Source organism: Lepidochelys olivacea (assembly GCF_965140295.1).
Source record: "Lepidochelys olivacea isolate rLepOli2 genome assembly, chromosome: 1".
NCBI classification, from domain to species: Eukaryota; Metazoa; Chordata; order Testudines; family Cheloniidae; genus Lepidochelys; species Lepidochelys olivacea.
This window is the reverse complement of record NC_140411.1, coordinates 288319782-288344003: the sequence shown is the minus strand read 5'-3', so window position 1 is coordinate 288344003 and position 24222 is coordinate 288319782. Positions and strand designations below refer to the sequence as shown.

At 41.1% G+C, this 24222-nt stretch overlaps 1 protein-coding gene across 1 annotated transcript; it reads left to right on the top strand.

Moving 5' to 3' along the window:
* Positions 1-208: 208 nt before the first annotated feature.
* On the top strand, positions 209-24000 carry CCT2 (chaperonin containing TCP1 subunit 2). The gene is made up of 16 exons (XM_084652367.1): positions 209-356; positions 1999-2073; positions 3213-3278; positions 3381-3492; positions 3788-3864; positions 6108-6220; positions 9791-9993; positions 10198-10298; positions 10381-10508; positions 14657-14760; positions 16970-17089; positions 18514-18642; positions 18751-18854; positions 20283-20382; positions 21894-22035; positions 23701-24000. Exons 1-16 carry the CDS (start codon positions 354-356, stop codon positions 23729-23731), a joined length of 1608 nt encoding a protein of 535 aa, XP_084508493.1. The 5' UTR covers positions 209-353; the 3' UTR covers positions 23732-24000.
* The last annotated feature ends 222 nt before the right edge of the window (positions 24001-24222 follow it).

Sequence of the window (24222 nt, the reverse complement as noted above, 5' to 3'; positions counted from 1 at the left end):
CTTTGACACTTATTTTCTGGCTAAGGAAACCGAAGTCACTCGATCTAGTGACAAAGTAGCTAAGGTGGGTCAGCCTCCATCGGCAATCCGCCCTCCGGTCACCCTCAGGGGCTCCGCTTGGCCTGCGGAAGACTACAACTCCCAGAATGCAATATATTCAATAGGGTGGATGTGCTCGGCCGAGGCAGCCTTTCTGCTTCCGGCCGACAGGGAGCGGCTGCGCCGCGGGAGGCAACGCAACTTCCGGTGGCTGCTGGGGGGTTAGCTCGTGGCCTGGGGACGGCTCGTGCGGCCGTGACTGTGAGCGGGCGCGAGGCGATCGGCAGGACGCTGGTAGCAGATTCACCGTCACCATGGTAAGGCCGGGGCCGGGGCCGGGGCCGGGGAGCGAGCGGCGGGGCTAGGCGGGCTCGTGCCTGCGCCAGCTCCGCGTGGGAGCGCGAGGAGCTGTGGCTTTCTGCCGCCGTTGCCGCCCGCGGCTCCGGGCCCTCCCCCTCCTTTGTGCGGCGGCGGTGCCGCCAGTCACGGGGGAGCTGGACCCTGCCGCGCCCGGCCTAGAGCGGAGCGCCGGCCGAGAAGTTTCTCGAGCGGCTCCCCATGCGGGGCCGCTGCCTGGCCTGCGTCACTCTGGGGCCCATCGCCACGGGGCCGCCGCCCCATCCCAGGGGAGCGAGGGGCGGGGCCCGGCCGGGCTCTGACGCTGTCGGGTTTGGGGCCGATGTCCCACGTGCCTGCTGGCGAGAGGGGCAATGACAGCTCTGGGACCGGACAGCGACCGCTCGGCAGCCGCTCTCCCGCGGGGCACCCGGGGGTGTGGCTGAGGCAGGCGGCCCTTGGCAGACTCGAGGTTAGGATTTACCTGGGTAACAGGATCATCCACCTCAAACAAGGTAAAATATGTTTAAGGGAGCTAAGTCTTTGTGTTTCTGCACACAAGGCTCCTAGTAACTGACGGGGGCTTGGGAAGAAACTTACTCCTTGGGAAAACTATTCCAGAATTGGCCCAACCCTATATCAGAGCAATCTACTGTGTTAAAAGTTTGCAGCGGTGTAAAATTGAATATACTGTAAGTATCCAAACATCCTAATACCACTGAATCATGTATGTTCCTTTGCGTCGGGTTCTGAGTTGACTTGAAGCTGCTGAAGAATCCCGAGTTCGCTTTAGAATGCAGCATTCGATGGTGTACAACTTAGTTCTAGATTGCTGCTGATTTCATGGGGGCCTTGATTAAGTTTAGATTTCTAATTTTAATGGGCTAAAAGATCCTACTATTATGGTGTAATTGACATGGGAAAGGCAAGGAAGTAAAATTGTGATAATGTTAACTTAAAAACATTGTCATCTAACAACTTTTAAGTTTTTATGTTTGTTTTCAGTAATTCCACAAAACTTTGAAATGAGCGGCTCCAATTTTCTGCTGGGTGCAGCAGAGCAGTGGAGCAACAGAGGTTCTGGTTTCCTAATTTTCTGGTGGTTCAATTAAGAGCTGATTCCTTTAAACTACACCAACTGATAATGCTCCTCCAGGGTTGCTAGCTAGTAGAGAATAGCTGTAATCACTCCAGGAATAGGGGTAGCAGAAAGCTAGTTCACTGCCAGCACAGGTGAAATCTCAGTCAGGGAGATCTGGTTAGTTTCCAGGCAAATCTCTGTGTTCTGCAGGGCAGAACAGGGCAGGAAATCTTATATTTGCTCCGTTAGTTCATCTCAGCAAAGTTGGAGACAGCATTTGAGTTCTTTGGTGCCCCTGAGGTAATAAATATCTTTCTAAATTAAGAGGCTCTATATAATGTCAGTGAAGTGAAGATTAAAAAAAAAATGTAGATAAAAAGTGTGTTAAAGATCCATTTATTACAATATATCTAGGAATAGGGGATATTAAGTATTGTAATTCAACCATAACAGAAACATAATGTAATTTAGCTTTATCACTTCATTTTCAAAACACCTCACAAACATAAGTTGAAATTAAATAATGATCACCATTATTTCAGGCATCCCTTTCCTTAGCACCTGTGAATATTTTCAAGGCTGGAGCAGATGAAGAAAAAGCAGAGACAGCTCGGTTGGTGAGTTTATTTAAATATCAGCAGAACTGCTAACACCTTCTATAGGTATGGTTGCCTGACAGTTTCCATTATAAGTAAGGCCCTGTGTAAATCACACTGTCAGGGAGGGCATGGAAACCATTAAATTGCCTCCCCTCCCCCCAAATGGCGATCTTTTAAATATTTATTTTTTAAAAAAAGAGAGTGTTTACAACAAAGTCTTCAATACAAAACATTACCTTTACTTGCAGTGGTGTGTGTATCCAGAAGAATAGAGTGCTCTGTGCACACAAAGGAATAAGACTGCTATGTGCATGTGTGTGGAAGAAATTGATTAACTTGTAAAATTCATTCAGTTATTGAAATCAGCTAAAGTTACCTGTAAAATTAATTCCATGGAAGCTCCCTGAAAAGCAATACTTTGCCATTTACACAGTTGAGAATTTTCTTTAAAAAAAAATAAAATTACAATTTACACCAAGCCCTAAGTATAAGACCCTGTTTTCAGTTGCATATAACAAGTTTTAAGCAAAAATGGTTCAGCTGTTTTCAAGAACGAGATTTGGGGTGGGGGAGTGTGTGTGCGCTCATATTAACAAAATATTAAAAAGTATCTGTTTTGTTGAGAAGGTCTGCTCCTTCCATGCTTTGGACTGAGGATTTGAAATCTGAGAGTGGGATTTCTTTTGCCACTCACATGAAAAACTGCCAAATTTGACCATATTTAATAATTTTTTAAAAAAAATTCAGTTTGCATTTGTTCAGTAGTAGAGACTTATTGCAGTATAATTCTTTGAAGATTTCATCTGTACTGAGAATGCTCCAGCCTAAATTTGTAGGGATTGAGCAGGAGTTTCCATGGAGTTTCTGTTTCTAGCAGCTGTGGGTCGGTGGAGTGCTGGGTACAGAATGAGCAGACAGAGCAGCATCTCTTGTGCTCTGAGTGGCTCCTCTACTGGCACCCAGGTTATGAGGAGAAGGGAGCTGCCTGACTTTAGAGCTGGACCAGGGGAGGGAAGGGGATGGGATATGGTGGTGGAGGGAGTAGATGAGGGCAAGTAATTGTGATTCCTGACCCTGTTATGGTTTAATCTTTAGCTGCTTACTCTTATAAAAGAAGTGATGAATCCTTGTCTGATGCTTGTTCACTTTTATTCCAGTCATCCTTCATTGGTGCTATTGCCATTGGAGACCTGGTTAAGAGCACTCTGGGACCCAAAGGCATGGTAAGATATCTGCAGGCTCTCAGCTGTCTTTACAACTGTTAAAACTGTGGTACCACTATGAAGTACATGTTCAAGCAGTATCCCAAATCTTGCATCCTGTAGGACAAGATTCTTCTAAGTACTGGAAGAGACAGCACAGTGACAGTAACCAATGATGGTGCAACCATCCTAAAATCTATTGGAGTAGACAACCCAGCTGCCAAGGTTTTGGTTGGTGAGTTTGACTAGATGTTTTTCATTACAATATTTTAAATCATCCTTGTAGGTCAATTATTAGATAGTTTACTTTAGCAAACAAAACATCCTCTGTGCAAGTTTCTTTTGCTATGTAGCAGGTTGATAATATGATGCTCAGTTATTGCAATTAATCCTGCCCTTATGTAGTTTTTAAAAACCCTGTTTTTGATTTCCAAACTAGTGTGTATCCATAATATATAATATTTGTCATTAGTACTGAGCAGTACAGAATATTTGAATAAATAAACTAACATAGTAGTATTCTCTCTTAGACATGTCAATGGTTCAAGATGATGAGGTTGGTGATGGAACTACATCTGTAACTGTGCTGGCAGCGGAATTACTTAGGGTAATGAAACTTTTGTTTTTAAACATTTTCTACTGTATCTGGCATTTGAGTGCTCTGGTACCATATACAGCATAGGGTGCCACCAAGAGAGTAAGCATTAGTGTATCATTTATCAAATTTTTAGAAACAGGAACAAAACTTAGATGATGCCTGTGCTGCTTCTTGGGAGTATCCAGGGTTGTGAAGCACCTTGCTACCTCCTACCCTTAATGTGAGGAATTCTTGTCTGTGTCTGCTGTGTATCAGTTCCTTGACTTCACCAGCCTCTGGCAATGCAGGTACTACCTTCCAGGCCTCTGCCAGCCTCACTCTCTCTGTACAGGCTAGCAATAGGTGCTCACCAACCCCCAAGTCCTCCAACCATCCCTCTGGAATGCCCACCCCCATCTCACTGAACACTTGGAGAACCCTGACTTGCTAGTCCTAAAAAAGTAGTATTCACCAGCCACAAGATTCAAGTCAGGATCACCACCTTACTTTACACATAGCACCTGGGGGAGATAGTGAAAACAAGAATAAATGTATCAAAGAACAGAGATTCAAGTGATAGAAAGGAAGAATATTGGTAAGAAATGGTTTTATTTATATATATATATAACCATCATAACGTGCGTTCTAGAGCCTAAACTTAACTCACAAGGCCTCTGTGTCCTATATGATAGCTTGCCCCAAGTCCTTTTTCCAGTGTTTCAACCAAGTTGGCTGAGGTCCCTGCTTCATAAGACCAAGCCCACTGGTGGCTTGTCCTCACAAATTAAAGGATAACTGGGGGTTCATCTGCACAGGTGGCCAGGAAAACCACCCCAAAACAAGTCTGGTTCGTCCAAACCACAAAAAGACCCCACCAAAAAAATAGCAAGGGGTTAGCGGTTTGCGCATGATGCTGAATGGGGCATAGTTCAAGGGGGGAAAAAGCAGTCCCAGAGATGAGTGGGCGGTGGGGGGGAACTGTGGGTGCAGCTCCATGAAAATGGTCTCCCAACTGCACAAAAAGAAACCCAAAGCTATTTATTATATGCTGTTTACTCCTAAACCTTTGCTGTGTTTTCCTGCAGTCCCCACAATCTATTAAGTAACATTTTGCTCAGACTATAAATGGGCATCCATTGTGAGCCATACAACATTCGATGCACGTGACCAGGCGCACGCAGATAAGCATCTCGTCCTTCCTGCCTGTCGGGAGCTTGTGGATCATCTTCTGGTGGCCTACCTTAACTCTCAGACCTAGAGAACTTAACTTTTTCTTACATATTTTCTGTAGATACATCTCACAGTTGTGACCAGTGTGACACAGGCTATCATAAGAGACCTTGCATGATACTCTTTGGTTAACTAGTATGTAGACACCAGACCCAGAGGATCTCTGAAACCCTTATGTATTCCTGTTCCCTATGCCAGTTGGCGTTAAGAGGTCCTTGGGTCACACTGTTCTGTTAATATTTATAGTATTTTAAACAACTGTATTCCTTATCTATTATTAACAACATCTTGAATTATTGCAATTGAAAGGATTTTGTCTTCCTCACGCAACTGATATGCAAAAGGTAAAAAGGCAATTTCATTGTTTATCATATAATCAGTTTCGCTTTCTGGCTCTTGCAGTTAGCAGACTGGTACAGTGTTTGATTGCAGACTGAGTTTTGACTCTGTTGAGCTACCTGTGGAGGGAGCTTCAGAGGCAAGGACCTCCTGCTAACAAAGCTCTTCAAGGCCTAGAGATTTTAGCTCCAGGAACTGACATCAAGAGCACCTGCTGATCTTAACTGAAATGATAGGGCTTAAGATGAGAGATGATCTCTTGGGTAGCTGACTTACCAGGGCTTTAAAATTTCTCACCAGCCCCTTGAGTTACACCCATAAGTGAACAGGAAGCCAATGCAAAGCTTCGAGTAGATGATACATTTTTAGAATAACCTGCTTGCCTGTTCAAAATATAGCTATGGCTTGGAGTAGACAAAGCTTCCAGATGATCTTCAAGGGCCACCCTGAATAAAGCACATGAGTTGCTTAGGTAAGAGATACTAGCAGCATGAATGGCCACATCTGTATTTGAAGTATTAGAGGGTAAATACATATTTCCTAAATCATTCACGTTAAGATTGTTTTGATCGTTTTGGCTGTCAGGTGGATTAAAAGACTCCTTTTGGTGTTGAAAAGATTCTAAATTATCTTACTGAATAAATTGCCTTCCTCGGTTCAAATTTGACGTTGAAGTAAATTAATTATATGTTTTATGTTAATAGGAGGCAGAAGCATTAGTTGCAAAGAAGATTCATCCTCAAACCATCATTGCAGGTTGGAGAGAAGCTACAAAAGCAGCAAGAGAGGCCCTCTTGAAATCTGCAGTGGATCATGGGTTAGTAAATATCTTACATTTGCAGTAGTAATCTTCTTTTGTTGTCCTGATTAATTTTTGTGTAAACTGTCACAGATGGGTAGGACAAACAGATAAGAATTGTTCAGCAGGAGGAAAACAGTTTGGTTTTCTTCATTTTTATACTTTAGAATATAATATGATCTAAGCAATATTTTTTGAATAGATGTTATCACAATTTTCTTTAGCTAAACTATAAAGGCTTTTTAAAAATATAGACAAATTATCTTAAAATACTAAAAGATGTAGCTGTTTAACTAGAATATAGTTTGCCTTAAAATATAATTTTCCCCTTCAACAAAATTTGCAATTTTGTTCAGATTTTTCAATGTGTACTATAGATTTCTAGTTTCACTTCCAGATTCTCTACATCCATAAACCCAGATCCAAAGTTATTTCAATCTCAGATGGATACGGTTGACTTTAAATCTATTAAAAAAATCAGAACTAGTTTCAGGAACTGTTCTACTCCTGAGGGCATTCTGCGCCAAAAAATTAAAAATTCTGTTTACAGTATTTTAAAATTCTACAAGTTTTATTTGTCAATAAATAAATGCAAAGACTCCAGCATGGCAGTGGGGAGCACAGGCCACTAACTGCAAGAAGTGGAAACTCATCCTGCAGCCCCCCACTCCCAGCACATGGATTCAGTGGTGAGGCTGCTCCCGACCCTGACACAGCACAAGGCCTGGGCCTGTCACAGAAACATGCTGGGGCCATGCCCGTCTGCACCAGGTGTGGGGTAGGTAGGCTCAACCAGGCAGAATCCAAGTGTGATTGGAGGCTCCAAGAGGCTCGTTGTGGGGGTGCAGGGTCTTTGGGACTCTGCAGGGGCTTCCAGGTGAAGATTGTTGGGGCTCAGCGGAAGGGTCTGGGTATGGGGGTCTCAGCAGCAGGAGTCTGGCTGCTGGGGGAGTGGGGCTTGCTGGGGTGGGGGGGTCTGGGTGCAGCTAGTTGGGGGTCTGAAGGTGGGGGCTCAGGGTGGTGTAGGTGTGGGGCTCATCAAGATCAGGGTCTGAGTGCAGGAAGCTTAGTGGGGGGTGGTCTGGATGCAGGGGTGGAGGTCCAGAGGCAGAGGGTCTGGATGTGGGGGGATTCCAGATGCAGGGATGAGGTTCAGTGGGGTGGGGTTTGGGTACGGAGGGCTGGGGGGGTTCTGGATGTACGAGGTGAGGCTTGGCAGGGGTGTCTGTGTATGGGATGTCCAGATGCACAGGGGTTGGGTGGATGGGGGAGCAGCTCTCCATACAGTGGCCCCTCCCCTCTACAGCTGAGGAGTGGGCAGGAAGCAGGGGAGGATGCTGAACTACCTGCAGCTGGGGGAAGTTTCTAGGGGTGGGTCTGGCACAGCACCAGCCACTCATTGCAGGGAAAGAGGAAGTCCCATCCTCTCCTGCCTCCAGCCCAGCCAGGACTAGCAGCTGATCCTGGCTCAGGGTAGGAGCCACTGGCTGGGGTGTCCCCAGCCCCACGGTGATTTACCTCTCTGCTGGCTGCTTTGGATGCCTGAAACGTTGTACCTGCGCTGCTAGGGAGTGGTGTGTGACTGCTCTTGCAGCTTCCCTTTGCTTCCCTGTCAGAGAGTCATTTTTCTGCAGGGAAGCAAAGAAATCTGCAGGAGACATGAATTTTGCGCGTGCGCAGTGGTGCAGAATTCCCCCAGCAGTATTCTACCTAGTCCTGAGCCAATAGGGATTTCAGATGTGTGTGACAGAAAAGGAGGGTTGTTACCTTTTAATAGGCGGAAACCACCCAGCCACCTTTTCCAAATTTCTCCAACTTTGCAACATCATGTCTGTATTGACTAGAAAAAGCTGCAAACAGTTTACTTTGGTTCAAACCAAATCTTCAGCAGGTACTGGGAAAATAGTTGCTGTACAAGCTATATCTGAGGATAACGTGTCGTTATGTAATGCATATTCTCCTGGACTTGGGGAGTTGGGCAAGAGATTTGGACAAAGGTAGCGTTGCGTCCCCTTTGTGCTCACTGTATTCTGGAGCCTGCCTGACATAAATTAGAACCTCAGGGCACCTCCAGTTTACCCTGCTTCTCATGGACCCCATGTCTCTGGGAAGAAGAGAATAGTCATAGTATGGTACACTCCAGCCATCCCCTTGAAACCTTCACTATCCACTTCTGTGCTGTTGCCTGTGAACAGGGCCAAAATAGAGTACTTGCCGTTGCTAGGGATCTGCACAAGGGGCATTCTTTGAGCCACTTAAGACCCCTTTATACTGTCAAGGTGGTGTTATGAGGCCTTAATGTAACTGAGAATTTAGCTCAGTAACTCTGCTCAAATGTTCTGTCCTCATCAAGACTCCTGTAAAGAAGCAGTTCCTCGTATTTGGCCCAAATGATCTGTGCAGTTTCTTGTTCTGTCAATGAACAATATAGATATGAAATTATTCTTTACCAGTTTTCATAATCAAATACCTGAATGAAGCAGCATCTTGGAATATGAGTTGAAGGTACAGCAGGCCCTCTGATACCACACCTGTCACCATGGTATCGGACCGTAATAAGAAAGGTGTGACCGCTCATTCGAGTAATCTGAATATTTGTTACAATAATCCCAGTTAAATTGAAGCACTTAAATACAGGTGTTTACATTTTATTCTAAAGGAGAAATAAAGATCAAAACAAAATACAGTACTGTGTTGGGGTTCCCTGAGACCTTTTCCACTCAGTTCCCCAAAAACTCAGTTTGGCTCCAATCTCATCTTTCGTATTCCTTTATTTGGCATACAGCAAAGATATGTTGAGTTGATTAGATGCAAAGTAGCGGGGTGGATGCAGGATACAGCATAGATCCAAAGTCATACAGTAAAACTTCCTTATATTCATTTCTACCAACACTAGTTCCTAACTAGTGCCTAACTATATGCATCTTACATTTCATGATTGACTTGGTTACTTTTCAGGAACCAATCCCTGTACAGCATACACTGTTCATGCATAATCTGATCTTCAACTTTTCTTACATTTATGCTTGTTTGCTAATATCAGGATATTCCTACTAAACTTAACTAGCCATCCTGACTCCAGCATACTGTTCGTTACGACAACTTAACCTTCCATGCACCTTCCCAATCATGCCCATTAAGAAATGAGGCAAGTTGCTTATGTCAAGTCTACATACTGTTTCTGTCTGTGACTTTCTCCAACTGAAAAATGGGGTGATGATTCTTACCCACTGTTAAGTGTTTTGAAATGTATAGGTGAAAGCACTATGTAAGTGCGAAGTATCAATAATATATATGTGCAGTAATGCAACAGGCCATATATGGTTTGTTGTCCATTGAGCACCAACTCCTTTTCAAGAGGTGCTTTTATTCAAATTCATATCCTAAGTAGAGAGTGCTTCATGTAGTGAGGCATACAATGGAATAATCGCAAAGTGCAACTATTTTGCAACTGCACATCACTTCAAAAATGTTGAGGAAAAGTATATAACAATATATCTGAGTGTAGTGTAGTGTCAGTCAGTTGAATTGCTTCTTCAGTCCTGTCCATTTAATTTTACTCACTTGGTTACATTGTGTTTGTTTTAGTGATGATGAAATAAAGTTCCGTGAAGACTTGATGAACATTGCAGGGACCACATTGTCCTCAAAACTACTTACTCATCATAAAGATCACTTTACTAAACTAGCAGTGGAAGCTGTCCTTAGACTGAAAGGATCTGGTAATTTGGAAGCTATCCATATTATCAAGAAACTAGGTGGAAGTCTGGTAGACTCTTACTTAGATGAAGGTATGTTTTATTCAGTGACTGTGTATTTGAGAGTTGAAATTAACACTATATGTGAGATATATACATATGTCTGTATGTGCTTCAGGAAACATTGCTATGGTATTGGTAGGTGAATCTATACAAATTTTTGACACATTTTAGAATAATAGTCCTTTTCCCATTTTAAGGCATGCTGAGTTTGTGCTACTTTCTCTTTCACTGTAGGCTTTCTGCTAGATAAAAAGATTGGTGTCAACCAGCCAAAAAGAATTGAAAATGCAAAGATACTTATTGCAAACACTGGCATGGATACAGATAAAATTAAGGTAGGTGATTAATATAATAGAAGCCTTCTTTATAAATTGAGTTAATTTTCAAATAAATCTTACATCTTTGTTTTTAATTTAGGTTTTTGGCTCTCGTGTAAGAGTGGATTCGACAGCAAAGGTAGCAGAAATAGAACAAGCAGAAAAAGAAAAAATGAAAGAGAAGGTTGAACGTATTCTTAAGCATGGAATAAACTGCTTTATTAACAGGTATGTATTTATTGTGGAAGGAATAAGGTATGTGACTATGTCCCACATGTTATATATTGTTAAAGGCTTGCTGCTTCATAACTTTTTTAAGATCCAGCTCTCTCTACCCACACACATAAGATTCATCCGGCTGTTTATCATCAGACTTCTTATTTATTGTAACATCTTCACTGAGTCCAATATCACTCCTTACCACCCCGTTCCACTCCATGGAAAACACAATTGCTAAGTAATTTTCTTACCTGTCATTCTGACTGCGTCATGCCCCCTACCTTTTAAATCCTTCCACTCACTCTCCCTACTCCCTTGCATTATGTTGAAGCTGCCTGTGATTGAGTACAAGAATCTACTTATATCTACCCCATGTTTTCTGAATCATCTTTGGCCCAGATCCTCAAAGCTATTTAGGCACCTAACGCCCATTGATTTCAATGGGTGATCGGTGCCTAAATAGCTTTGAGGATCTGGCCTTTGTTTCTTACTGTCATCCCCATCCCTTTTGTTGTCAGCCGTGACACCCCTTGTGACTGGTACTCCAGCTCTCTCCGTGTAGTGTTCCATGCCATTTGCTACATATAGAACACCTTTTCTGAGCTGGTCTGCAGAGCCACATTCTTCTTCTTTTTAAAAACATTCCTTAAGATCTTCTTCTTTTGTGATGGCTACAATAAACAACTGACTATAAGTTGATCTCTTTATTTATCCATTTCATATACTTATCACTGAGGACTTGCCATTTGAAGGGTGTGATCTTTTGAATAGTAAAACCAATGAGGCAATACTCTTGATGAAAGACTCACAAGTAACTCAAAGATCTCTGTGAGTCTACATGCCTGCACCAAGAAGGAAGCAGGCCATACCACAAATGTAGTCTAAGCAGAGGTACCAAAGGAAGACACTCTGCCTTCCCTTCATTGGCTGCTCACCCTGTGGCTACATCAAGGCAGTTAATTTTACATCTTGGTTGAGAGCTGTTTACAACATCTGGAGGATCTTTACTCATCCTGTCGCATCCCGAAGGGGTGGGGTATTTGAAACAATTTCAGAGTCTCCCTACCTTGCACCCTCCTTCCCCATCCCTTTTTCAGGGATTTCTCTCATGAAAGACTGTGAAGTCTGAAGAAAAAACAGGATTGGTGCCCAATTCTAGACTCTCTCTGGTTCTTCAGATAGCCTCTATAATCCCTTCCTTAGATCCTCGTTTCATATAACAATCCATTCAACTCCTATGAAATGTTTGAGATTCCAAGTGATAAATTCCCACTGTCAATACAGAGTTCTGCCATTTCAACTGTCAACAACGCTAAGGGTCTTCAACTCCATGGCTGTGGTAATAGAAGCTCATGTGAAAAAGTAGGGAATCATTTGAGTGAAATCAACACATGTAAGTGACTCCATTCTTCAGCTGTTCACTATCCTGGGACTTGATCAATAAAAAACTTGATTCTGTTGTCAACCCAGAGGGTAGACTTCATAGGGGCGTTGCTAGTTTCGATAACACCAAAGTCTTATCTGCTTTAGGACATATTCAGTACCATAGTTGATCTCATGAACCAGCTGCAGGCTCAGCCTTAAACATGAATAACAACATAGGGGCCATGTGAGCCAGAAGTCACACGGACCCTTGGATATATGTCACAAAGCATGCCAGACTTCACCTATGCTCTATGCAAAAATCTGTGCATCTGCCCAAGAAAATGTCACATAAATGTTAAAGTGCAAGACCCTCTCCCCCCCCCCCCCAGAAGTCCTACTGTAACTGGTGAAAGAATCCTCTAAATGTTAAAGGAGGTACCCTTTCTCACTGTTGCCATCCAGTACACTAATGACACATGCTTGAACTCACCTAGATCATCTGCAAATCCAAGGCCTCTGGACTCCTGAAGACACTTGCCTTCACTTAAATGTACTGGGGTTGAAAGCAATTCATTGGACACACACAGCATTCCTTCCCATATTGAGAGGATTGATGGTCTAGATATAACATGACAGCAATGTCTTGTATAAACAGGCAGGAAGGAGCACAATCATTTCCCTTTTGTCAATAAGCTGTCCAACTCAGCAGTTGGTGTGTCCCACAAAATCACTCTGGTTGCCTTTCATTTACCAGGCTTATGGGATGTCCTGGCAGACTGCCTCAGAAGGCAGTTCACAAATGATCATGAATGATCTTTTGAAGACACCATCACACAAGACATCAATAACTGGTCACTTAGCCATAGACTTACCTCAAATGAGAACAAGAAGTGTCAGGGGGATCTGAGTCTGGGCTCCCTATCAGATGTCTTCCTCATTCCCTTGACATCAGGAAAAAAGTACATCCCCTGCCCACCAATCCCATTAATACCAAGGGTCTTAAGTGAGTTCAGACATGCTCAGCTGTAGTAATCATGCTCAATCCAGCTTGGCCAATGAAGTTTTTGTTATCAGACCTGCAGAATCTATCCACTCAACCTCTGATACTTCTTCCAGACATAATCTTCCAGAATCAGGGACAGATTCTTCATCTGGCCCCAGCTTTGTTATCCCTGACAGTGTGGATATTGGCTGGCTAACCATGACTTAAGAGGAGCTGTTCTGCTGAGGTCCAGAATGTACCAATTCACGAGTAGGAAAGACTACTATGTTTACTCATTCAGCCAAGTGGAAAAGATTCTCTATTTGGGCCCAACAATGCCAATTCTCTCCCTTAGAGACTCAGGTACTGCTATTTTGGACTACCTTCTTATTGCGGAAGAACTCAGGGCTATCTTGTCAGCTCAGTAAGAGTCCACTTGGCAGCATTATCAACCAACCATCTCTCCCATGCAGGGTCATGTGGTGGTCTCCCACCTGATGATAGCTAGATTCCTTAAGGCTTTATGTGGATGTGTTTCCCCTCAATAAGGGGGTCTTCTCCTCCTTGAGACCTTAATATCATGGATGTGAGATTGATATGGTGGCTCTACCTTTTTGAGACTCTGTTGACCTGCTCACTTTACCATTTATCCATGAACACAGCCTTCTTGGTGGCAATATTGTTGACTAAAGGGTAGGAGAAATCCAGGCACTTATGACTAATCTACTGTGTACACTACATTCCATAAGGACAGGGACACCCTTAGGCCTTATCTGAAATTCTTGTGGAAAGTAGACTCAAGCTTCCATATAAATAAAGTGATCCATCTGTCTTTCTTTTTTCCAAAACCCCACTCCAACCAAGGGCAGGCCAACCTACACTCCCTAGATGTACTTAGGGCACTGTCGTTCTGTCTAGACACCACTAAACTTTTCAGGAATTCCCCAGACGGTGTGTATATTTGCAGATAGGATGATGGGTAAGGCAGTATTTGCCCAGAGGTTATCTAACTGGATTCACAGTTGCCCTAGGGCAACTATGAAACAGCCAGACAAGATCTACCAGTAAAGATTGGAGCCCAAGCCAGGTCCCAGGCAGCTACTGTGTACCAACCTGAGACTTGTAGGGCAGCTGCATGTGTTTGGTATACATTTTATACAACACTACTCCCTTGTAGAAGCATCAAGGACTGATGTGTGCTTTGGCAGACCTGTTCTGTGGTAGGTGTTCAGATACTTAGATCACCCACCTCCTATGCTCCTGGTCACTGTATTTGTATTCCACTTCAGATGACTCATACAACCTGGTCTCCTTTCGTGCTACTTCAGAATCTTAAGCAAATTGGATTCTGTATTGGGGAAGGAACTCGGGGCATTTGGGACCACTTTTCCGTTTGGTCCCTTGGGTGGGAGATCATGAGGAGGACTACAGTGCAGGCACAGCCCCAACAGGCACAGATAGCCAAAATAATTTGAATTTGAACCTTTTGGGTGTATGTGCATCACAAGTGGAATATATCTGGATAACCCATTTTGAAAAACCACAGTTAGAAGTTACTTTACAGTGTCTTAGTTTCCAGTTACTCCCCCAGAATTTGTGTGACTCTTCATGCTGTGTGCTCTTTGTGCAGGGACGTTTTCTCCATGTTTGGGAAGTGCCTCGCACCCTGAGTATTTTTGGAATCTAAATAATTCAAAATCCATTTCTGTTCATGTTGAGAAGCAGGTTTACTTCTGTCGCTATCATGTAATTTTGATGAAAGATGCAGTCTTTCGATAGCATAAATTATGTGTGTGTGCTTCAATTGTAGGCAACTGATTTATAACTACCCCGAACAGCTGTTTGGTGCTGCTGGTGTTATGGCTATTGAACATGCAGACTTTGCAGGCGTAGAACGTCTGGCTCTTGTTACAGGTATAGAGAAGAATGCTGCATCATAGCAGTATGTCCTGGGTGTTGACATATCAGTAATTCATTTTCTGCTAAATGTTAATGCATGATTCCATAGTTGATACAACTTGCCTTTAACTTTTCATTTTAAGAAAAGAAGTTAATTTAAAAAGTGGTGGAGTAATATGAACACAATTTACTTGGGAGTGTGGGGGAGTTAAATACAAAAGAACCTCTAAGGATTTTTATCTCAAGGTAAAATCTACCCAAAAGTAATTACTATTCATCAGAGATGAAACCTTGTACTCTTGATGTCCTTAAACCTCTGATTGCCAGAAGCTGGGACTGGACAATGGGATGGATCACTCAATAATTGCCCTGTTCTGTTTGTTCCTCTGAAGCATCTGGCACCTGGCCACTGTCAGAAGAGAGGATACTGAGGTAGATGGAGCATTGTTCTGACCCAGAACGGCCATTCTTATGTTCTTGATGGCTCTTGGCCTCTGTAAAATATGTTAATTTGCTAATAGACAGCTGCCTACTCAATTTACTCTGCTTTAAATTTAAACTTACTGTTGTCATTTGGCACCAGCTCATGAGCCCTGCATTATCATAGCATGCTGATAAATAGGATCAGACTATATTTTAAAGGTTATCTGTAAATAACTATTTTAAAAAAAAAATCAGAATTATGTGTTTCGTACCCTAAGTAACCAATATAGAAAGTCTGGAAAAAAAATGGGATAGGCCTGCTGCAGATAAGCCTTGCTAGGTATAGCATTGTTTGGTTTTGGGGAAGTATAAGTATTCTAGTTACAATAGTATGTAAAATAAATTAAATATCCCAACAGAAGTATGATTTTTTAAGGTTGTATTGTTTAAAGATCATATGGGTTTGTATGTAGTGATCATACTGTAGCTCTATATCACTCGCTTTGCATTTTATAAAACAGCGGCCCTAAAGTCTAAAAGGAGCTACACTCATGGTAGTCAAGCATAAGAGTGAAATAAGAAATAGTTGGGTACTGGATATGGTTTTCATGTAGGAGCTGAATCTCTTTAATCAAATAATTGGATTAAATTCAAAATTTTAAAGTAATACAGCCGTGTCTTCATCAGATCTCAAAGTGCTTTTGCAGAGGTGAAACAAACATATACTTCTAGGCTCTGTTCTTAATATTTTGGTGCCAGGAATCTGGAGTTTCACAATATATACTGTTGAATTTCCCAAACTCTTCAAAGCTGAGCCTCCACTTCAGGAAAATGAAACCAGTTGCATCCTACCATATAGTGATAAAGTTTTATGTTTTAATGTATACATCTTCCTGACTCCTGTGCCCTCCACATGCTTTGGGAAATGGCGGAAACTTTGTCATCGTTTCTTACATGGGTTGAGCAGTGACATGCAACATTAATTGTCATCATTGACATCTGAGTTAGCACCCATTGAAAAGGATGGAACAGTCCAAGCCTTGGAGGTATTGTTTAGGGCTCTCTGTAAGCTCAAACGTCTTTGCATTGTTTTCAGTTGTTTAACAATTTGGCGTTGTTGTTACTAAAGCGAAAAGGTGTATTCTCAGCTCAAGCTAGCTGACTAGTTGTCTAACAAGGTGAAATCCTAATGAAGACAGGGCAGTTTGTAGCTTTCATGTGAGTTAGTAGGTCAAGTTAGAAATTATGGGGAGCCTAGTCTTTAACTTGACCGCTTAATTTGTATGTAGAAACTACAAACTGCCTTGTCTTCACTAGGATTTTACATCATGTTAGGTTTCAGAGTAACAGCCGTGTTAGTCTGTATTCGCAAAAAGAAAAGGAGTACTTGTGGCACCTTAGAGACTAACCAATTTATTTGAGCATGAGCTTTGAAGTGAGCTGTAGCTCACGAAAGCTCATGCTCAAATAAATTGGTTAGTCTCTAAGGTGCCACAAGTACTCCTTTTCTTTTTACATCATGTTAGGTAACTCCAGTTAGACCCCCCCACACACACCTTTTTTTCCCTTAGTGAAAATACACACCCTTTAAAGACTTACTTTGCGACCATAAAATAAGTCTAGCTTTTTTTTTTAAACATGAAAGTGGAGACTCTGGGAATAACTGAGATATTCGGTCCTGCCACCAATTTTAGAAAACACTGGTGTAGTGTTGTTAGTAGCTAAAGGAAGCTTTAGATCTTCCCAGACTTGACGTAGACTGTAACCAAACAAGTAGTTTAATATGAACTTACATTCATAGGTGGTGAAATTGCCTCAACCTTTGATCACCCAGAGCTGGTAAAACTAGGAAGTTGCAAGCTTATTGAAGAGGTTCTGATTGGAGAAGATAAACTCATTCATTTCTCTGGTGTAGCTATGGGTAAGTATTTTACCATTAACCAACCATTATAATTTCATTCATTTATCACTAGAGCCCTGCCAAATTCTCAGCCGTGAAAAACGCGTCACGGACTGTGAAATCTGGTCTCTGGTGTGCTTTCACCCTATGCTATACAGATTTCACAGGGGAAACCGACATTTCTCAAACTGGAGGTCCTGACCCCAAATTAGGTTGCAGGGGGGGGTCTCGGTATTACCACTCTTACCTCTGTGCTGCCTTCAGAGGTGGGTGGCTAGAGAGTGCTGGCTGCTGGCCAGACATCCAGCTCTGAAGGCAGAGCCCCGCGAGGAGCAGTGCAGAAGTAAGGGTGGCAATAACATACTATACTACCCTTACTCTGTGCTGTTGCTTTCAGAGCTGGGTGGCTGGCAAGTAGCAGCTGCTGTTCTGAAGGCAGCCATGCAGAAGTAAGGGTGGCAATACCATACCATGCCATCCTTCCTTCTGTGCTGCTGCTGGCAGTGGTATTGTCTTCAGAGCTAGGCTCCCAGCCAGCAGCTGCTGCTCTCCAGCTGCCCAACTCTGAAGTGAGCACTGCTGCCGGCGGGAACGTAGAAGTAAAGGTGGCAATACCGCAATCCCCCTACAATAACTTTGCAATCCCCCTTTGGGTCAGTATTCCTACAGTTACACTGGGAAATTTCAGATTTAAATATTTGAAATCATGAAATTTACAATTTTAAAAATCCCATGACTGAAGTTGACCAAAATGGCATGTGAATTCGGTAGGGCCCTATTTATTACTAACAGTTATATTTAACTTGTTCATTAAATGGTTGTCATTAGAATAGATACTTTAAATGCACCATGTGACAGGTAACATTTTGTCTTAAAAGCCTGGCCAACACTAAGGCTCTTGTCCTTATGATATGTCCATAGGTTTAATTTTACTGTATTGTGTTATGTACGTTCATAAGTGTTTGCAAAATTAGGACCTAAGACTTTGTGTCCCCTCCCCACACCCCTTTTTGGTAAATGAAACAGTGGTGAGGCAAGTGGCAACCTGTTAGCAGGAATCTTCTAGAATAGATTTCAGTAACTTTCATTAACCAGAAAGTGCCAATACTTCTGATCTATATGTAGTTTATCAAGTTATTGCTTGATATTTGATGCTTCTAAATTAACTATTTGCAAAGAAATACAGCAAATTCTATAGTAGGACATGGATGAAAATGGCATGGTTAACGAAGTTCATTAGAAATTTTCATTTGTACTGTGAAATGCCAACTGTTGCATTTTTTCCTAATAGGTTAAACTTGTCCAAGGTGATGTCAGTAAAACTAGCATAAATGCTTTTGGGACTGTCTTTGCTTTTCATTCTGTCAAAGCTATTCTGTCAAAATGTTGTTGATGTTCTGTTGGCTATGTTCTTAGCTCTTTGGTTTTGCTATTTTTGACCTTAGGTGAAGCTTGCACCATAGTACTGCGTGGAGCAACACAGCAGATTATAGATGAAGCCGAACGATCTTTGCATGATGCTCTGTGTGTCCTTGCCCAAACTGTGAAAGATACTAGAACTGTTTATGGTGGAGGTGAATATTAAAGTTCTCTTTTACATTTTCTTTTCAACACTATGTATAACCTTTTCTTGTTGTCAGTCAAGACAGGTTGTAAGGTACTTACATTCTTTTAATATACAGGTTGCTCAGAGATGCTGATGGCTAATGCTGTCACAGAGGTTGCCAATAGAACACCAGGCAAAGAATCTGTTGCAATGGAGTCTTTTGCGAAGGCCTTGAGAATGGTAAGTTAATGTTCTTCTTCAAATAGTGTCCCTAAGGGTGCTCCACTATAGGTGCACTTGCATCCCTGCGCTGCCAATTGGAGAACTTTGGTAGCAGTGTCTGTTTGGCCAGCACATGCACTGTACTCCATCCTCATGCATTCCTCCTCCCCTCCTCCTGCCCCTGCCCGTGCTCGGTTTGGAGCCCAGGCTCTGGGACATGAGCCTGGAAGTCTACACAGAAATGAAACAGCCTTGCAGCCCAAACCCCACAAGCTGGAATCGGCTGGCATGGGCCAGTTGTGAGTTTTTCTTTAGCTGTGTAGGCATATACCCTAAGGCTCAGTAGAACGGGCAGCACACATTGGTTCCAGCTGATTTAGGTGGCTGGTTCAGGGAGATTACAGTAATGCTTTAATAGAAAAAATTCTCTAGCACTGTCTGAACTTCCCTATATAAAATCTTAGAAAATATTTGCTTCATCTCGTGAAAAATGAGACACCACCACAGAAAAGTGAATACAATACACATTAAATGCTAACTTTGCTTGTATTGGAGCACAGAGTTGGGAAAGCCTGACTTCCAGTAGCAACATTTTAAACTAGGGAAAACTTTTTTCAGAAAGTCAAGTAATGTTTAATTTAGAGAATACTGTCTCTTTAATGACCCTACACAGTTTGCTCTAGCATCACTTAGACTGACATGCGTTGAGTAAAAGAACGTTTTGTTGAAAAATGCTCATCAGCAAGATTACATTGTTAAAATGGAACAAGTGCCACAAGACCAGTTTGAAATCATTAATGAGAAAATGTACTCTTGTGTTCATGTGTTAAATTGAAGGAAAAACCTACTAAAATATTGTAGCTAGCATTCCCTCTACTACTGCTTACAAAGATCTCAAGCCTGAGGGAATAGTATTCTCATAATAAATGTTTTGGTCTATTTTTTCCAATTTCTTTCTTACTGAAATATATACCTTTAATACAAATTAATAGGATTTTGTTTTAAGAGCTGCTTACTATCTGTTTCAGCATTAAGGTTGTCATTTTGGACTTTTTCTAAGCTATATATTTTCAACCAATCTAAACACCTTTTGGCCTGCAAATTTGCATGTGTATTCTCAGTGTAGAGAATTATTTTGCACGGATCACAAGAAATCATGCAAACCATTTTAATTGCAGATAAATATTTTGTTTCAAGTGGTCATAGTATAACTTTGTGTACCTATAAATTAATGAAAAACATTTGTTGACGACCTCAACTGGGGAACTTCTGCTTATGTATGTTTTTTGTGACTATGCCTTTCTCTTTTACAGCTGTTTTTGTAACTGAAGAGTAAATAAGCAACCTTAAGTTTGTATAGAGTTGTTGCAGTATGGTTATTTTGTTGTTTTTTACTTGCTTTATTTGCATCCTCTGATCTGTTGTCATGCATATTTATTCTTTTAGATCCCAACCATTATAGCTGATAATGCTGGCTATGATAGTGCAGATTTAGTGTCTCAGCTCAGAGCTGCTCACAGTGAAGGGAAAACAACTTATGGACTTGGTGAGAAATTTGATAGCATGTGAATTATATTGAATTTTTTGTCCTTTTTTATGGTGTGGAATGTGTGCCTTTGCATTGTTGTGACTTACTGGGTGCAAACTTGACCTTTTGATAAAGTCAAGGCAAGAGTTTACTGCATCACAAACAAAATAATTAGAATTTAAAGTATAATCTTAACACCCTAGCTTGAAAAATAGTCACACCTATTTGCATCAATAGATGTCCAATTGGGTGGACATAAATCATGGTTTCATATGATGAATGAAAGTACTAGCTTTTTCCTGTACTGTCTTAACATGTAATTGTCTCGGTCCTCTGAGGTGGTTATGCTAGGAGACCAGTTCATGGTTTCTATTGATCATTTGGAATAGAGATGGCTGTATGGCTATAACCTATTCTTTTACCTTCCTGGTTAAAGTATAAGTAAGTAAATTAACATCAGTGAGTGTTAATGCTATGATTCAGTCAAGATTGAGTAGCAGCATTAGGAAGTGACAGTAAATAGATGAAGAATTTGAAACAAAGTGATAAGTAACATAAGGTTGAAAAACTCCACTTTGACATGGTTGTAATAGAAAGGATGGTTATAGTAAATAACTGACTATTTTAAGTTCAAATATAGAAGACTACATCTATTCTATAATATGTAAATGTTATTTTCAGGTTCTTAGTTAATAGTGCAAAAAAGTTACAAATATATCCTGAAAATTAAACATATTAATATCCTCATGCATGTGTTTGCATATCAAATATATACACATGCATAGCAAGAAAACATGGTACTCATGATGATGTGATGCAAGTTTTATTGGCTTGAATTTGGGATAATTGGTTCAGTGTGGATGCCCACTTTGAAACAGGGGCAGATCAAAGCGCACTGTATAACTTTGTGTGAAGGGTCCCATAGACAGTTAGCATGTGGCAGCCTAGTGTGAGGTAGGCTTACACCCCAGCTTGTCAGAGACTAACTGTTCAAATACACAAGCCCTCAATAACAGCTTGTATGTACTTAATATATCGTGAATTTAAGACCACCATATTGCAGCTTTGTAGGGCATTTCATAATGGAAGATTCATACTGTTGGAAAGGGGATATTCACAGCTTCCCAAGGGAACCTAACACTCTCTTCTAGCCCAGGAACATCCCAAGTTGGTGAATTTTGGAGTTGACATTTCTGTATGTAGAAAATCTATTTTAGGTCACTTGTGGAGATATTTTACATTATCTCCCTTTTAGCCCTGCATAGTTGGACTCATAGTCATTAAAGCACCTGGCTTTACAGGTGGAGGGAAATAGGTAATAAGTATTGACCCTTTAAAATATGTAATTTCTAAATTAGTTTTTCTGTAGAATCTATGACATATGGATAATACATGGTTGAGATGTAATGTTTTTATCTGCACTTGATTTAGATAGCTTTGTGCATAATGCAGGTTATTAGCAAGCTTTTCCTTTTAAAAAACAAACACCAAAAAAAAACCCTTCTGGCAAAGTATCTTTCTCTTTAAAGATATGAAGGATGGTGTCATTGGAGACATGGCAACGCTGGGAGTAACTGAAAGCTTCCAAGTCAAGAGACAAGTTCTGCTGAGTGCAGCTGAAGCAGCAGAAATGATTCTTCGTGTGGATGACATTATTAAAGCAGCACCAAGGTATCCTAAACTCTGAATCTAAGTTTGGTGTTCTAGTTATACCATTAGATAAAACCCTTCTTTTCAAGCTAAATATTCTCTTTTTTCCGATAAAGCTATTTTTTGTTTCTACTCTAACATTTCCCACATTTAGTTTGCAATAGCAAAAACAATTGACTCTCCAAAGTCATTGTGATGTTTAAATTAGAGTATGTTTAAGCACCATCTAGCCAATGAAAATCCATAGCTGTGACGCAGAGTTTGATCAGAGCGTGTAGAACTAAAATCTGAGTTCACTGGAGAAATCTGTTTGTGGAGAAAAATGGGGAAGGCAGTTTTTGATTCTCTCCGTTGTTAAGAAACCCTAAAAGCTAAAATTGTAGCTGGATGCCCAAAATTTATCTGAAATGGAATCTGCTACTGCTTGTGGCTGTCTGTTTACTATTATTTTGTCTACTTCGGTTGCTGATTGGTGTACTAGGAGTAAAGTTCATCTACCGATCTTAATGTATAACCCACATTTCTTCATGTCATTGCCCGCATGGATTCCACTCTTGGGGCACATGCAAACCAAGAGTGGAATCCAAGTGGATGACACCTCTCTAAAAACTATAGTTACTGTAAAGTAAGTAACATCATTCTTTGGATGATTCAGAGGCTGTAACTTAGAGCATGTTGACATCTGTGCACCTGAAAATATTCTATAATTTTGTACGCCACCTTGAAGAGTCACTTCATATAATTTGTGGCAAAAGATAGTTCTTTCCCTGGTTAAATCAAGTCCTGCACTAAGGAATTTATTGGAAATAAAATGACTGCTAATGAAGAATCCCTCATTGTTCCTTACCAGTAAAATTCATCCCTGTGGCAACAGCCTTGCAAAACTAATTTGGTGTTACCTAAAAGGTTTTGGTGACACAAAGGGCTTATGTAAGCCCTCACCATATTGGTGAATTTCAGCCTTAATTTTAACTTTGTAAAAACAGACGTTAGAAAATATTAGCGAATTGTCATGGGAAAAGTTAACAGTGGGGTGCCACAAGTTTCTACTAGAACTGCTGTGTGTTGATGTGGAAAAAGGAATGAACAGGGAGGTGGCAAAATGTGCAGATAACACAATTTGCAATTGTTAGCCAAGTCCATAGAGGATTCTGAGAAACTTCAGAGGAAATTTCCAAAGTTAGGTGAATGGGCAACATGAATGTTGTTGATAAATATGAATAACGCATCTTGGAGGGGAAAATTTGAACAACTTATGCACCCTAACGAATTTTAAATTTGCCATCAGCTGGGAAAGATTTAAAAAGTTGAAATTTTTTATGTACATAACATATCCAGTTACATTAGTAAAATTATTACTTAAAGTTTTAGAAGGTGTATAAAATCTAGTGCTTTAGGTCTCAACTGAGTAATTATTAAGAGAAGATGCTTACTGGACAAATTAGCCCTAACAGTTTATCATTAGGTTGCCTTCTCAGGAAGCATGTGGTGCTGAGTACTGTCAGAGACAAGATACTGGATTTGAGGGACTGGGGACACATCCAGATGGGCAGCTCATATGTTCCATACTTATGGAAGTAATTGGCATTGACTTTACAGTAGTGTGAAAAACTTAAGGTACTTTAAAAATTGTCTGCTGGACTTCAAGGAGAAGATACCACTCTAAATCATGTGATTTTCTTTCAGGAAACGTGTACCAGACCATCGCCCATGTTAACTGTTCAACCCATAAGGATGTGTGGACCAGATCTCGCCAAGTACTTAAACAAAAAAAAACAAACCCTAAGAGGTTATGAAACAGAAAGAGTGTGTTCATTACTGGCATGTCATTATTACATTTTCCTGCAGATTTAACTTATTTTGTTTTTGTGCTTTAAAAAAGGCATTTTACATTCAAATAAAACATGGGTTGTATGAAACATCTATATTCTTTTTGTTCCTTTCCTAGTTCCCTCAATAGATCCCTGAAATAAAGTTTCAAATTCATATCTGAGTGTTTTTTTCTTGATAAAGAATGAGTGAGTGTGATCTTGATATATCGAGAGAATTGCAATGGACTTTCTCAGCATCCGGAGCTGAGAAATATTTAATATTGTGACCAAGGAAGTGGATACAAATGACTGTCCTCTCACAGTGGAAGATTTACATTACTACTTTAGCTTGAAAATGATATTTTAGTGCCAACTAACTCAATATATGCTTTGCAGG

Excerpts from the sequence above, each read along its gene's own strand:
- CCT2 (XM_084652367.1), top strand. Across the intron at positions 2,074-3,212 it reads AAGCAGAGACAGCTCGGTTG|TCATCCTTCATTGGTGCTAT; the intron begins GTGAGTTTATTT and ends CTTTTATTCCAG. Across the intron at positions 20,383-21,893 it reads GAAAACAACTTATGGACTTG|ATATGAAGGATGGTGTCATT; the intron begins GTGAGAAATTTG and ends TTCTCTTTAAAG.